At 42.5% G+C, this 12291-nt stretch overlaps 1 protein-coding gene across 4 annotated transcripts in view; it reads right to left on the bottom strand.

Moving 5' to 3' along the window:
- CNNM2 (cyclin and CBS domain divalent metal cation transport mediator 2) overlaps positions 1-12291 on the bottom strand; it is a 106897-nt gene that overhangs the window by 15025 nt on the left and 79581 nt on the right. For 3 of the 4 annotated variants that reach the window (XM_085229172.1, XM_010714647.4, XM_085229169.1), the window contains exons 2-4: positions 8815-8958; positions 3944-4081; positions 1651-1820 (exon numbers count right to left, since the gene is read on the bottom strand). In XM_085229172.1, coding sequence (XP_085085298.1) covers positions 1651-1820; positions 3944-4081; positions 8815-8958 — 452 coding nt within the window. The remainder of the gene's footprint in view (positions 1-1650; positions 1821-3943; positions 4082-8814; positions 8959-12291) is intronic. The other variant, XM_085229170.1, reaches the window with a different exon arrangement.

Raw genomic sequence — 12291 nt, 5'->3', positions numbered from 1 at the left:
AAGAAGGCTGCACAAGCTTGGTGTTGCCACAGCACCAGGTGAGCCAGTAAGGATTCTCCATGTGTGCTATGAGATGTGCTCTGCTGCTTAACTGTACACATCTCTGGTTTCTGGGTTTGCACTGCTTAATGCTTCAACAGGAATTCTGAAAGAACACAACGACAAAAGCAAACTGATACAGAAAAGCTTTCCAGTAGCTAAGAGAAAAACTGTTGCAAAAAGGTGACTTTCCAACTGAAACAGTAACTCTACAGAGATTAAACTAGCAAATTTAAAGCAAAAAAACATGCATTTGCTTGTGTTCCGGTATGATTTACTGTGAAGGTACTCTCGATCTCTCCAGGTGAGAGAATATGCTCAAGACCAGATCATTAAAATAACAAAAGCAGAGTACTGATCCACTGCTCCTTGCAGAACCAACACTTTCCATTTTTATAGTACGTACCTACTGCAAGACTCTCTTTTCCAAAAGCATTACAGACTTAGCACATTGTTTTTACTAAATACATATTGATTGAAGAATAGCTCAGAAAGAACCATTTGTTCTTTTGTATTGCACATGTCTTCCAGCTACAGTTTTGCAGCATTACCTCATGCAGGAGCATTATCTTGCTTCTGGAATATTTCAGATTGCAATGATTCAGCACGTAAGAAAGAGCAGTTAAAAAAACACTTTAAAAAAAGCAATTAATTCTTTTTTAAGAGAGAGGTGTGTTGAATCGACACCATCATATTCCAGAGCTTTCTTTGTTGTTGATCATGTTTAACACCTCCCCCACCCCCCCCTTTTGCTGTTGTTAGAAGTAATGGAAAGGAAGACTTTAAGCCCTTTGCCACAATTTCAACTGCAGTGCTCTTGTCTGTATAACCAAAACTCATTTCAGTTATCCTCAAAGATAACATAAGCACCTTTCCAGCAAAATGTCTCTTAAAGGACTGTTACTGCTCAAACAGTGCTAGATGGGAGTTAAGTTTCTGTATCAAGCTTTATCCTGCTACTCAACATTCCTGGCAAGTAACAGACCCTGGGAGATGATGAGCACTGGAAGTGACCCTATAGTGAACAAACAGAAATCAGTCCTCCCCCCTCTGCCTCTGCGACATAAAACCCACCCAAAGGCAATGATCTCAGTGCAGAGTGAGAGCTCAGGTGGTGAGGTGTCCAAGGTAACACAGAGCTACAGGAGGAGGCTGCAGGAGTTCAGCAGATGGCACAGTGGCCCCAAAGAAACCTGCATTTATCACAAAACCAAAGGTTTTGGACTTCAAAATTGCACAGACAAAACGCCTTCTTCCCAAAAAGTCAAATAGAAAAATCCACTGGTGAAAGCATCCTGGCCAAGCTCCTACTGACACGAGGTTTTTTGTACCCCTGTTCTACAAGCAGTGCCAACTGCACACCATGCTTTTGCACTGTAACACCTAAAGCACAAATGACTCTCAGCAGATATCACAGCAGGTTTAACTGGGGCTAAAAGCAACTGAATGAGCTCTTCAAGTGTGGCAAGATCATAAAGGAGACAGAAGCAGTTCCCATGAGCAAAGCTCCAGTCCCATGCTTGAAAGACGACAAGTGTAAGAGATACTCAGAGTGATATGTCAGGAGATGCACAATATTGCACATATCAAGTACATAATCACATGTCTGACCTGTAAAATGAGAACAAAGTAGTCGACAGGCTTGTTTCGCTGGTAGAGGTAGTGTTCTGGGGCTTTTTTGTTCTTCTCGTCATATTTCAGCTCCTGGATGACGTTGGGATGTTTTAGCAGCCTGAGAAGGATCTTCTCGGACATCTGGGATGGACCAAAGGCTTCTACTTCTATAACACAAGATACAACTAGGCATTACACTTCATACGCCTGGCAAGAAGTTAGCAGTACTCATTAATAAGCATTTGCCTATAAATGACACACAGATGCAGAGAGATCCATTATGGAATTGCACGCTTCCTGTCTTTTGAAAATGTTAAATTTATAAGGGGAAAAGAACAAGAACACCCCAACTTTCATCACTGAAGTATTTAAAAAACAAACAAACAAGCAAACAACCACCAAAAGCCATGTCTTCATCTGAAAGAAAAATGACACAGGAAGGCAGCCTTGCCCATATGAGAGTGCAGTCACAGTTGAATGGGTTCACTGGAGAGTTGTAAATGGAAGAGCTTTACAGTTGGGGCACACAGAACCTTTGGATGTAATTTTTCCTTCCTCTGAAGGTACTGAAGTACTGTATTTATTGCACTTAAAAAAAAAAAAAGAAGTTTAAAAAAAATCACTGTCTGGGGCCTTGAAAGTTAGTCTAGATAGATGCTCGACATAATTCAAAGACACAATTTGAGCTGCCATGGTTCACACGGGAAGAGTTACTCAAAGTGATGCACAGTGCAAGTCAGTTCAAACCATGTGGGATTAATACCTGACACAACAGAACACGTTCCCTACCCGCTTGCTCTTCAATCATCGGTATTGCCAACAACAGCTGCAAGAAGTGAAAAAGCTCATCCTTGTGTGAGAGTTAGGCGAGGGACATCAAGATTTACACATGCAAATTGATAAGCATTCTTTATGCCTGATTTCAGAATAGGACCGTTAATGACCCAGCACCTCTCACCTGCTAGAGATACTATTCTCAGATTAGAGCAGATAAACCAAAATTGTAGCTTTCCATCTCATTTAGCAGTGCCACTTCGAAGCACTGCTAGTTTGAAGCTACACAATGCTCTTATCCATGAAACAAGCAGAGACGCAGCACTATAAGACTATGTCTGTTGAGCAGGTGCTTAGGGAACTCCACTGAGTCTTGTACAACTATGTGAACAATGCTTTGCTTGCTGTTAAATCCACATCTTCCTGTAGAAACGTTTCCTCTCACCAAGGAGATGCTCACATGCACACGAGCTGCAGAAATCCAAGCCTTTTAAGGGATTACGGCCCCTCAGCTGAGATGCGATAACCGATCACACACGTTTAAGTCGCAGAGGCAAAACAAAGCACGAAGGTGGACTGAGAGCATCTAGGCAGGCAGTTACTGTATCTTAGAGGAGGGGAAGTATTAATTTCCAGCTTGAGCTGGCCAACCGGAGACAGAACTTTATCACTTTCAATCCACAAATATATGTTGAATATAGAAGTGAAAGATGCACGTCTGAATGGCCTGCATATGAGAAGTCTTTACACGCCAAAGAGAGACAACATGAGCAATAGGAAGGTCTGCTTTCCACAAGCTCTCCTGTTAACAGGTCTCATCCCTGAGGTGAAGGGACCAACTTTATGATGAAAGGCAATGTCAGCATTCAAGCCCCTGGCCTCTCTGCCAGACGGCCCACACAAGGGCTAAAACATCAAGGTGATCTGAGACGGAGACAACTGTCCTCTGAAACCTGAAGCCATCAATGGAGGTCACACAAGCCAGCAAGAAATCCATTTTTAAATGTACAGTTCAACCACCTGCACAGCCTGCATTAAGTGTGTTGAGAGTTTTTCACTTCAAGTCACAAGTCTCATGGAACAGGCTTATGCCGTCCTGCAAAAAGTCCAGCATCTTTTTCTGGATGAAGTGCCAGAGTGCAATTACAGTCAGCTGGCCAGTGGTATCGAGTCCTCTGCGGTTTGTTCCCTGAGCTCTTCCTAATGGGGTGCGCTTGCTAGTCGTTAATCTGACGGACTCTACACATGCAGTGCGGCACTTGGCATTCATCCTTACCTTTCAGACCAATTTAAAGTTACTGGTCCACCCCTGGTAAATGTCTCAGAGGGTTCATGCCGACACTGAACACAGGAGAGGAGAGAATTTAAAAAGAAAAACACAACAGTGGCATTATTTGTCACCCCACAATCCAGCCTCCCTTCCCGCCTGCACTGTCCCACCCACCTCACCGGCCTTTGCTGACCAACTGCCTCCGAGGCTCTGGCACGATTGTGAAAAAAGATAATCCACACTTGCCTGTTGCCAGGAAGCGGTGCATTGCCAGGAGGAGCTGCGGTGATATTTTAACCTTCATCTCGCTGTCTGTCTGCTTGAAGGCAGAGAAGTCCTGCTTCCTGTCTCGATGAGCTACTTTCTTTTTCGTCTTGTTATCAGCTGGGGAAGGGAGGGTGGGAAAAGAAAGGAAGGAAGCGATTTCTGTTAGAATGGGGTCCAACATGAACTGTGCTGGATGGAGCCAGCAGGGACAGCCATCCAGAGCAACTCTGCAGACAGACCCCTCTGTGGTACACATGCAAAGCCCTGCTTGCTGATACAACTTGAAAACTAGAAATAATCATGACCTGTGCTGCAGGTTCGGATCCCAGAACCCACAGACTTTGTTATCTCAGTGAAGAAAAGTATCTGCTTGCAAGCATCTAATTGCAGAGCAGTTCTGCATATTGTGCATACAGTGTGTTCATTTCTAGGCAGGCAGGAGACATCCAGCTCAGTGTTAATAACAACAGCAGACGTGTTGAGGGAGATGGTTGGATGCTATGTTGACAGATACGGTTTAGTGAGTACTACTGGTGATTGGTGGATGGTAGGGTTGGATGATCTTGTAGGTCTTTTCCAACCTTAGTGATTCTGTGATTCTATGAACAGAAAAGTGTTCAGCAAGTATGTGTGCCAACTATCTTCTTTTACTCATATGCAGTAGCTTCCTGTAAGGATGCTGCTCCTACAGCCTACAGTGCTATGTTACAGAATATTAGCAAGTCCACAATCCTAGGGGCCAACAACGTAAAAGCACCACTGTCTAGGGCTTGTAACAGCCTGGGTATGCCTAAAGATCAGATTCCAGCTGCAGAAAGCTCCGTTCACCTGGCATTGCACACTGATGTACACACTACCAATATCTGCAGATCTAGCCAGGCAAATCACCATTGTGCAAAGCATGTTGTTACAGTTTCACTGGATCTCAGTGGAAATATTTACTAGGGCAAACAATTCTTTGCCCTGTAGCTCTGTGGTTTACACAGAGAAGTGGTACAGAGTTTACAACCACATATAGATTAACAGGTTAACATACCTGTTTTGACAGCTCTTTGAAAATAGGAATATTAAGGTAAGATGGTGGTCTTCCCCTCAGGCTCTGAGCAACCTGATTGAGCTGTAGATGGCCCTGTTCACTGCAAGGGAGTTGGACAAGATTATCTTTAAATGTCCCTTCCAACTCAAATGACTCTATAATCCTATGAAGTGCTGATCATTTGTAGAAGAGTCCTTGATTTTACGTGGGGCCAACCCTTTCTGATCTGTATGAATGCAAAACAGCAACATTCCCGTCACACTAAGGGGATGATCAAACTCATCTCCTGTTAGAAAGAGTTAAATAAGACATGACACCAGTCAAACATGGGTCACAGTGGTGAACTCCATGCCTCTCAGTAGATGCTGCACTCTGCACTGAGACCTCTTAGCCTTTTGAGAAAGCTGAAAAATGCTCTCCCACCAGGGCCAGGGCCACAGGAGCGCAGCACACATTCCTGTGGTGCATCAAATACTCCAACCTTCCAATACTAAGAGGCAAACACACAGCTATTCACTGTGACACTGGCTGAGACATCTTCAGAGCCTATCTGCATCACAACAGAAACCTCTTCTCTCCACCCCATCAGCATTCCCAGTATGGCTGCACACTCAGAAGCACTCAATCCAAACAGATGTTGATAGATCAAAGATATTTCACACTTTCTCTTGCTCCCACCATTTCTGCAAACTTAAAGGTGTAGCAGACTGGAGCAATATGAAGTAATACCATGCATCCACTGGAAGCACAACCTGTGAGAAATTCAGCTGCAGAGCTTCAGCAGTGACAGCAGCTTTCAACAAGAACCACAAAGTTGCAATTACTTCTATCCTAGCACAGTCAAAACACATTTTCATGGAAGCAGCAGAAAGGCACAGCTCCAGAACCCAAAGTCATTGCATCAAATTTCTAATTTCCATCAAAGCACAAAAAAACGTGTTTAAAACTTCAGAACAAAGGCATAACAACTGCCAAAATTCATCATAAGGTCTACTCATAAGTAAACACATAGGACAGAGCAATATCAGTTCAAAGGCTTCAAGTTCTGAGAAGCTGGCTTGGTCTAATAATGAACAGTAGCGGAGTGCATGAATACTACAGGGGGTTATTGGCACTGACACACAGCAAAAAATCAAGCTGTCTTAATATAACATGGGCAATAAGCTTCTTTCAGAAAGCCAAAAGCATGTTTCCAACACTACACCAATTAGAATTTGTTACAGCCTACCAACACACTAAAATTATTTGCCTCAGTATTCACTGGCAAATAATTCACAGTCTAGCTGCCCATATCTCTCACATCCCTGAACCTCCAGGTGGGGTTCAGGAGAGTGAAATCCCTCCCAGTATGAGCAGAATAAGTCCCAGACCACCTCATGAGCCTGAATGTGTACAAGCCAATGGGACCGGACTACAGGTATCCCAAGGCCCTGAAGGAACTGGTTGATGTGGTTGCCAAACCACTCTCCATCATATCTGAAAAGTTGTACCTGTCAAAGTCCCTTGTGAATGGAAAATGGGTAACATCACACCGACTTTTAAGAAAGAGAGAAAGGAACACCCTGAGAGGAGTCCTGCAGAGAAGGACTCAGGGGTCCTGGTGGATGAAAAGCTGGACGAGAGCCAGCAGTGTGCACTTGCAACCCAGAAGGCCAACTGTATCCTGGGCTGCATCAACAGAGGGGTAGGCAGCACAGAGAGAGAGGTGTCTGTCCTCCTCTACTCTGTCTCTGTGAGACCCCAGCTGGGGTACTGTGTCCAATACAGGACACAGTACAGGAAGAAGGTAGAGCTGTTGGAACGGGTCCAGAGGAGGGCCATGAAGATGACCACAGAGCAGGAGCACCTCTCCAAAAATGGTGAGGGTGCTGGACTTGTGTAGTGGGAGGGGAACTGACTTTTTACACGGTCTGATAGTGATAAGACAAGGGGAAATTGATTTAAATTAGAAGAGAGGGAAATTAGGTTAGATGATAGGAAGAAATTCTTTACTCAGTGTGGTGAGGTACTTGAACAGGTTGTCCAGAGATGCTGTGGGTGCCCCATCCATGGAGGTGTTCAAGGGCAGGTTGGACGGGGCTCTGGGCAACCTGATTTAGTGCCTGATCTAGTAGCTGGCAACCTTGCCCACAGCAGAGAGGTTGGAACGAGATGATCTTTAAGGTCTCCTGCAATAAGTCATTCAATGACTCTATGACAATGAAACCAGAAGGTGATCTCAATGGTACACGGTAGGAGCTACCCCTCAAATTTTCCTGCATCCTCCAGGAAGCCTGAGAGATTAAGTTTCCCTCCTATTCTGAAATCAGGAATTTTCTATACAAAACCTTCCCAGGAAGGATGGTTTCAAATGAATTCACATTTACCACCTCTATCTTGTTAATCTAGGAAGTCTTCATATAGTAAAATTGAATATTGATTTCCCTGCCCTCTAACATGCTATTAATGGTCTAAACTTCTTTTTTTTCCCCTTGAAAAACAACACAACATGATCTATACAGTTTCTCTTAACAAACAAGAAAAAAAAACAACAGTATTTTGTATTATTAAATAAAGTTTGAATTCATCTTGTAAAAGCATTATGTTGTAACTGATTAGCCCAGCAATTCATTTGTGAAGGTATGAAAAAGATCAGTACTAACTGGAGTTCTGTGATTTCCGTAGTAAATAGACTGTTCAATACAATGTAAAACACAGCTATGATTTACAGGAATCTTTGGGCACATAAATACTGGTAAAATACCGACCAGCTATGGAAAGTAGTTCAGGCAACAGAAATCTATTAGGAAAAGTAAAGTCTGTCTATCTCACAGTGCAAAGTGCTGATTTGGCTTTTGGGCTGGAGGGAAGATAGGAAAATGCCTGAAAAAGATGCCATAGAAACATCCAGATCCTTTTCATGAGAAAAGGAAAAAAAAAAAAAAGTAAAGGGCAGCTGAAGAGCATTAACTACATATAAAATGACTATTTCTATTATTTCTATTACAATAGAGTCTAGAGACATCCTTGTGCTACCCATGAATACACAGTAAAAAATAGCATCTGCCAGCAAGCGATCAAAGTACAGATAAGACAGATGAAGAATGACAGAGAGGAAGTCCAATATGCACAGGCTAGATTGTGCAGATGGAAACAGATATTTTGGCAACTGGCCAAAAACCAGAGAAAATCTAAACTGGGAAAGAAGTCCAGATCTCTCAAGGCTCAAGTAATGCTCAACCTGTACCATCATCTGCCATAATGTACACCAACACTAAGGAAGGAAGGAGCTGTACTGACTGATTACAAGAGGAGTTATTTAGGACTTGTTGATTTGTAGCCCTGAAGACGCCTTTCCATTGTCAGGCTCTCTCTGAATGAGTGACAGAGATGGACTCTGAAGAGACTCCATTCCTCTTCCCTGAGGCACAGATATCCACCTGCCTGCCTTCTTTTTAACGTACAGTGGGGACACAGACTACAGGCCCTTGAGGGGGAGAGAAGTTAGGAGAAAACGTGGGAGGTCACAAGCACTGGAATAAAGAGGTTTAAACTAGGCAACCATGGTGGAGAACAGCTAACAGGAGAGGCTGGGATGCTGCACATCTAGATCTTCTAGATGGAAGAGTCAAATAAATAAAGCTGTCCTGTTTCTGAATTCATACAGCTTAAAGGGGTGAGGTGCCCTTGCTGTGAAAATAAAAACCATTTTGACCATCTGAGGGATCTGCAGATCATCTGACCATCAGCAAGTTAGCTGTAAGACACAGCTGCTGCTGGATGGTGTCTTCTCTCTTGTCCATTAAAAAAAAAAAGTGCAAATGTTTCTACTCACTGTATAGATCTGTTTCATCCAGAATTTCTGACTTGATGATCTCTTCAATCACATCTTCTAAAGTGACAATTCCCAGGACTTCATAAAAAGGGTCCCCTTCTCCTTCATTGTTTACTCTTTGTACTATAGCCAGGTGAGACTTGCCTGCAAGGAGACAGATCAGTAGTTTAGACATTTCAAAATTCCTAAAAGATCAGAAATTACAGCAAAATTACAGATAGACAGGTATAAATAGAAAGACAGAAAAGTTGGTGTCACACCTCACTAAGATTCAAAATTTTTGAGATTCACCAAATCATAATCTGATGTCCCTGTGACAAACACAGTCCTGGACCACATAGATCCATCCAGCACAAGAAGGAATAGTCAAAATATCAGGAGTCTCTTCTAATTTCTTTTCCCAGAGACACTGTCACCCTATATTATTCTTTAGATGGTTGTTTCTCTTCTCATGTCCCCACTGACTGAGGAAGGGCATAGGATCGTAAAACGGTTTGGGTTGGAAGGGACCTTTAAGATGTAGTTTCCAACCCCCCGTTGTAGGCAGGGACACCGCTCATAGGACCAGGTTGCTCAAAGCCCCCATCCAGCCCGGCCTTGAACGCTCCCAAAGTGTGGCATTCAGAACCTCTCTGGGCAACCTGTTTCAGCGTCTAACCACCCTCACAGTAAAGAATTTCTTCCTGACGCCTAATCTATAACTACCCTCTTCCAGTTTTAAGCCCTTTCCCCTCACCCTGTTCAGGTCAAGCTGGAACCCTCTTTTGTAGGGAGCTCCTACAATAGCTCCACAATGGCCAAACCACAGAAGGACACGGATGGGGCAGAGCTGGGGAGAGGAGCTCAGCTGAATCCACAAGTTCTCTTCCACCTCCCTTCCTTCAAATACAATTTATTTAGATGTGCTCCATGCAGAAGAGGGCTTATTTATGAATTAATTAATCAAAATATTCAAAGCAACAGTGTCTGATTAACAAAGAGAAACGTTAAGATGAGATATACTATACTAGCCTCTAAATACTCCTAAGCTGTGCATCACTCACAGCGTATTTGATAAATCCTAAGGATCTTTCTGCCACAGGAATAACAGAAGTACCACAACCCTTTGAATGTGCTCCTGCACCCTTCCAGCTCCCCTAGCTGCCACTGAGAGTCACTCTTTGTAAAGGTGCACAAAAAGGCATGCTGATCTGTGCATTCAGAGGGTTCTCCAAACACCAGTAGCATTTTGAGCACAAATACAGGTCTCACTGTGCCTTGTGAGCTGCTGGGAGGTAAGCAACAGTCTATGTTCTTCTTTGCTAGTCTCAAAAATGATGCTTATCTCCATCCATGGAAGATAACCAAAATAGTTCAACCTCTGCTTAGACCCCTTTATAGGCAACAATGTCTGCATGTTTTAAGATTCAGATTGTTAGACTAACAAGCATTCAAACTATTCCAACCCAGCCTTACTCATGCCTAAAGAATGAAAATATCCTGAGCAAATTAGACGAGGGAGGAAAACTTATCAACTACTGATATAAACATTGCATCAGGTCAAGTCAATTCACTTTGGTAAGTTTTTCACATCTGCTTTCCCAGGGACCCAACATAAGCAGTTAAAAACAAATTCTTGGTGAATGCTGTCTGTCGAAAGTTAAATTCTTTTGCTATTCCCAGCTTGTGATCATTTAAAAGGAATTTTCCAAAGCAGGGTCTAATATTAGACTCAAAATGAAGTTTCCATTCCACTTAGGCGATATTCTCACCAAAGTAACTACTGCATAATCTGATTGTCTTGGAGCTACTCGTTTAGATGCAGATGGACATACTTTAAATACCAGCTCCACAGCACTGCTGAGTCTTATCTTGAAGAGACCTTATTCTACAGTGAATTAACAGAAAGATGACTTGTGATTTTAAGTACATTCATATTGTACTGAAAGTCTTTCACTGTGCCAGATTTTATTTCTTTGTATTCCTTGTAAGACTTCCAGCTCTTTTTACTGCTCAATGAACAGGGTTAAAAAAAAAAAAAAAAAAAAAAAAGTCATAAAAAGTTGGAAGATCTACATGTTATTACCATTCCTCTTCTGCTGTAATATATTACTTCAGCTATAGAATAGAATCATAGAATGGTTTGGGATGGAAGGGACCTCTAAAATCATCTAGTTCCAACCTCCATGCTACAGGCAGGGATACCTCCCTCTAGAGCAGGTTGATCAAAGCCCCATCCAACCTGGCCTTGAATGCTTCCAGGGAGGAGGCATTCACAACACAATTATTTCTGTTCAAACTTCTGATGCTCAAGAACTGCAGCACCTAAATGCCACATAAACAAAACAAAAGACTGTAGCTGATTTCCCAGTGCTGGCTCAGATATTAGTATATTTGCTTTCAAGCCAAGACACAACTCCTTCAAGACTTATGTCTATTGCATACTAGAGCAGCTCATTCACATCTGCCCATTCAGATACTGGTTCCCAGTATCACCATTCTCCTCCATCAGTTAGCAATAAGACTGCTCAAATCCATTTGAGTGGGTAAAATAAAATAAACCTTCTTCAAGCAACACAATTGTGCTATTAATGCAGTGCTCAGCCTTAATGAAAATCACCAAATTATATATAGCCTTTCCCTCCACTTCTGTACTTACTACGGTAAAGTTTACATAAGTTTACTTTTTGAAGAGAACTAAAAGTAGAGTCTTGGGCACGTCTAGAAGCAATGGGAGGTTTAACGGAATGGGACTGGAGAAGGAACTGAAATGAAAAACAAGGCAGGAAACAGTTTTCTGGATAGGCCATAATCTATGCCTACGTTTTTATTTATCACCCGAAGTACCAAGACAGTTGAAACTTGTCATAGTTTCAATGAAATTTTTCCCGGGCAGCATCAATCGTCAGCCAGATCCTCATCATTCAAATTACATGCTGCAGAGCACTTATCTGTCAAACACACGATTTATCTAAATGCAGGTTGATGCTCATCTTCTTTCCCTCTCGACTTTCAAGTTTTCATGTTCACAGCTATCATGAATTCATCACATTGCTGGGGCCAGGTGAATTTAAACTGATCTAATTTGTTCTCAAATTACTCTTTCCTTCAGTGCTCCTGCAGTCACTCAAGGAAAAGATCAGATCTGAAAATTATATTTCTTGCTTCTCTGTATGTTAATTTTGATCCAGAGATTTGCCAGAAATCATCAGACAGTGGTACAAGCATTGGTTACAGAGATGTAAAGACACGATCCCAGACTGGCTGCCTTCTCAGTGTCAGCTTGACTTCTGGTTGTTGTAAAGGAGACTGCCAAACACCCAGCAAGCATGGAAGCAATCAAGGCAGGAAAGGTGAAAGCAGAAGCCAAAGGAGTGCAAGGTCCTTAATACATCGTAAAAAGAAGCACAAAACAGCATGTGCCCAACTTTAAAAGTGGTCTGTAAGTAAAATAATGACTCCTCCGAGTATTATAAACAGAAATCGGCTATGGCTTCA

Source organism: Meleagris gallopavo, chromosome 8 (genome assembly GCF_905368555.1).
Source record: "Meleagris gallopavo chromosome 8, MGAL_WU_HG_1.1, whole genome shotgun sequence".
Lineage (NCBI taxonomy): Eukaryota > Metazoa > Chordata > Aves > Galliformes > Phasianidae > Meleagris > Meleagris gallopavo.
Note: the sequence above shows the minus strand (reverse complement) of the source record. Positions and strands in the feature narration are given on the sequence as shown.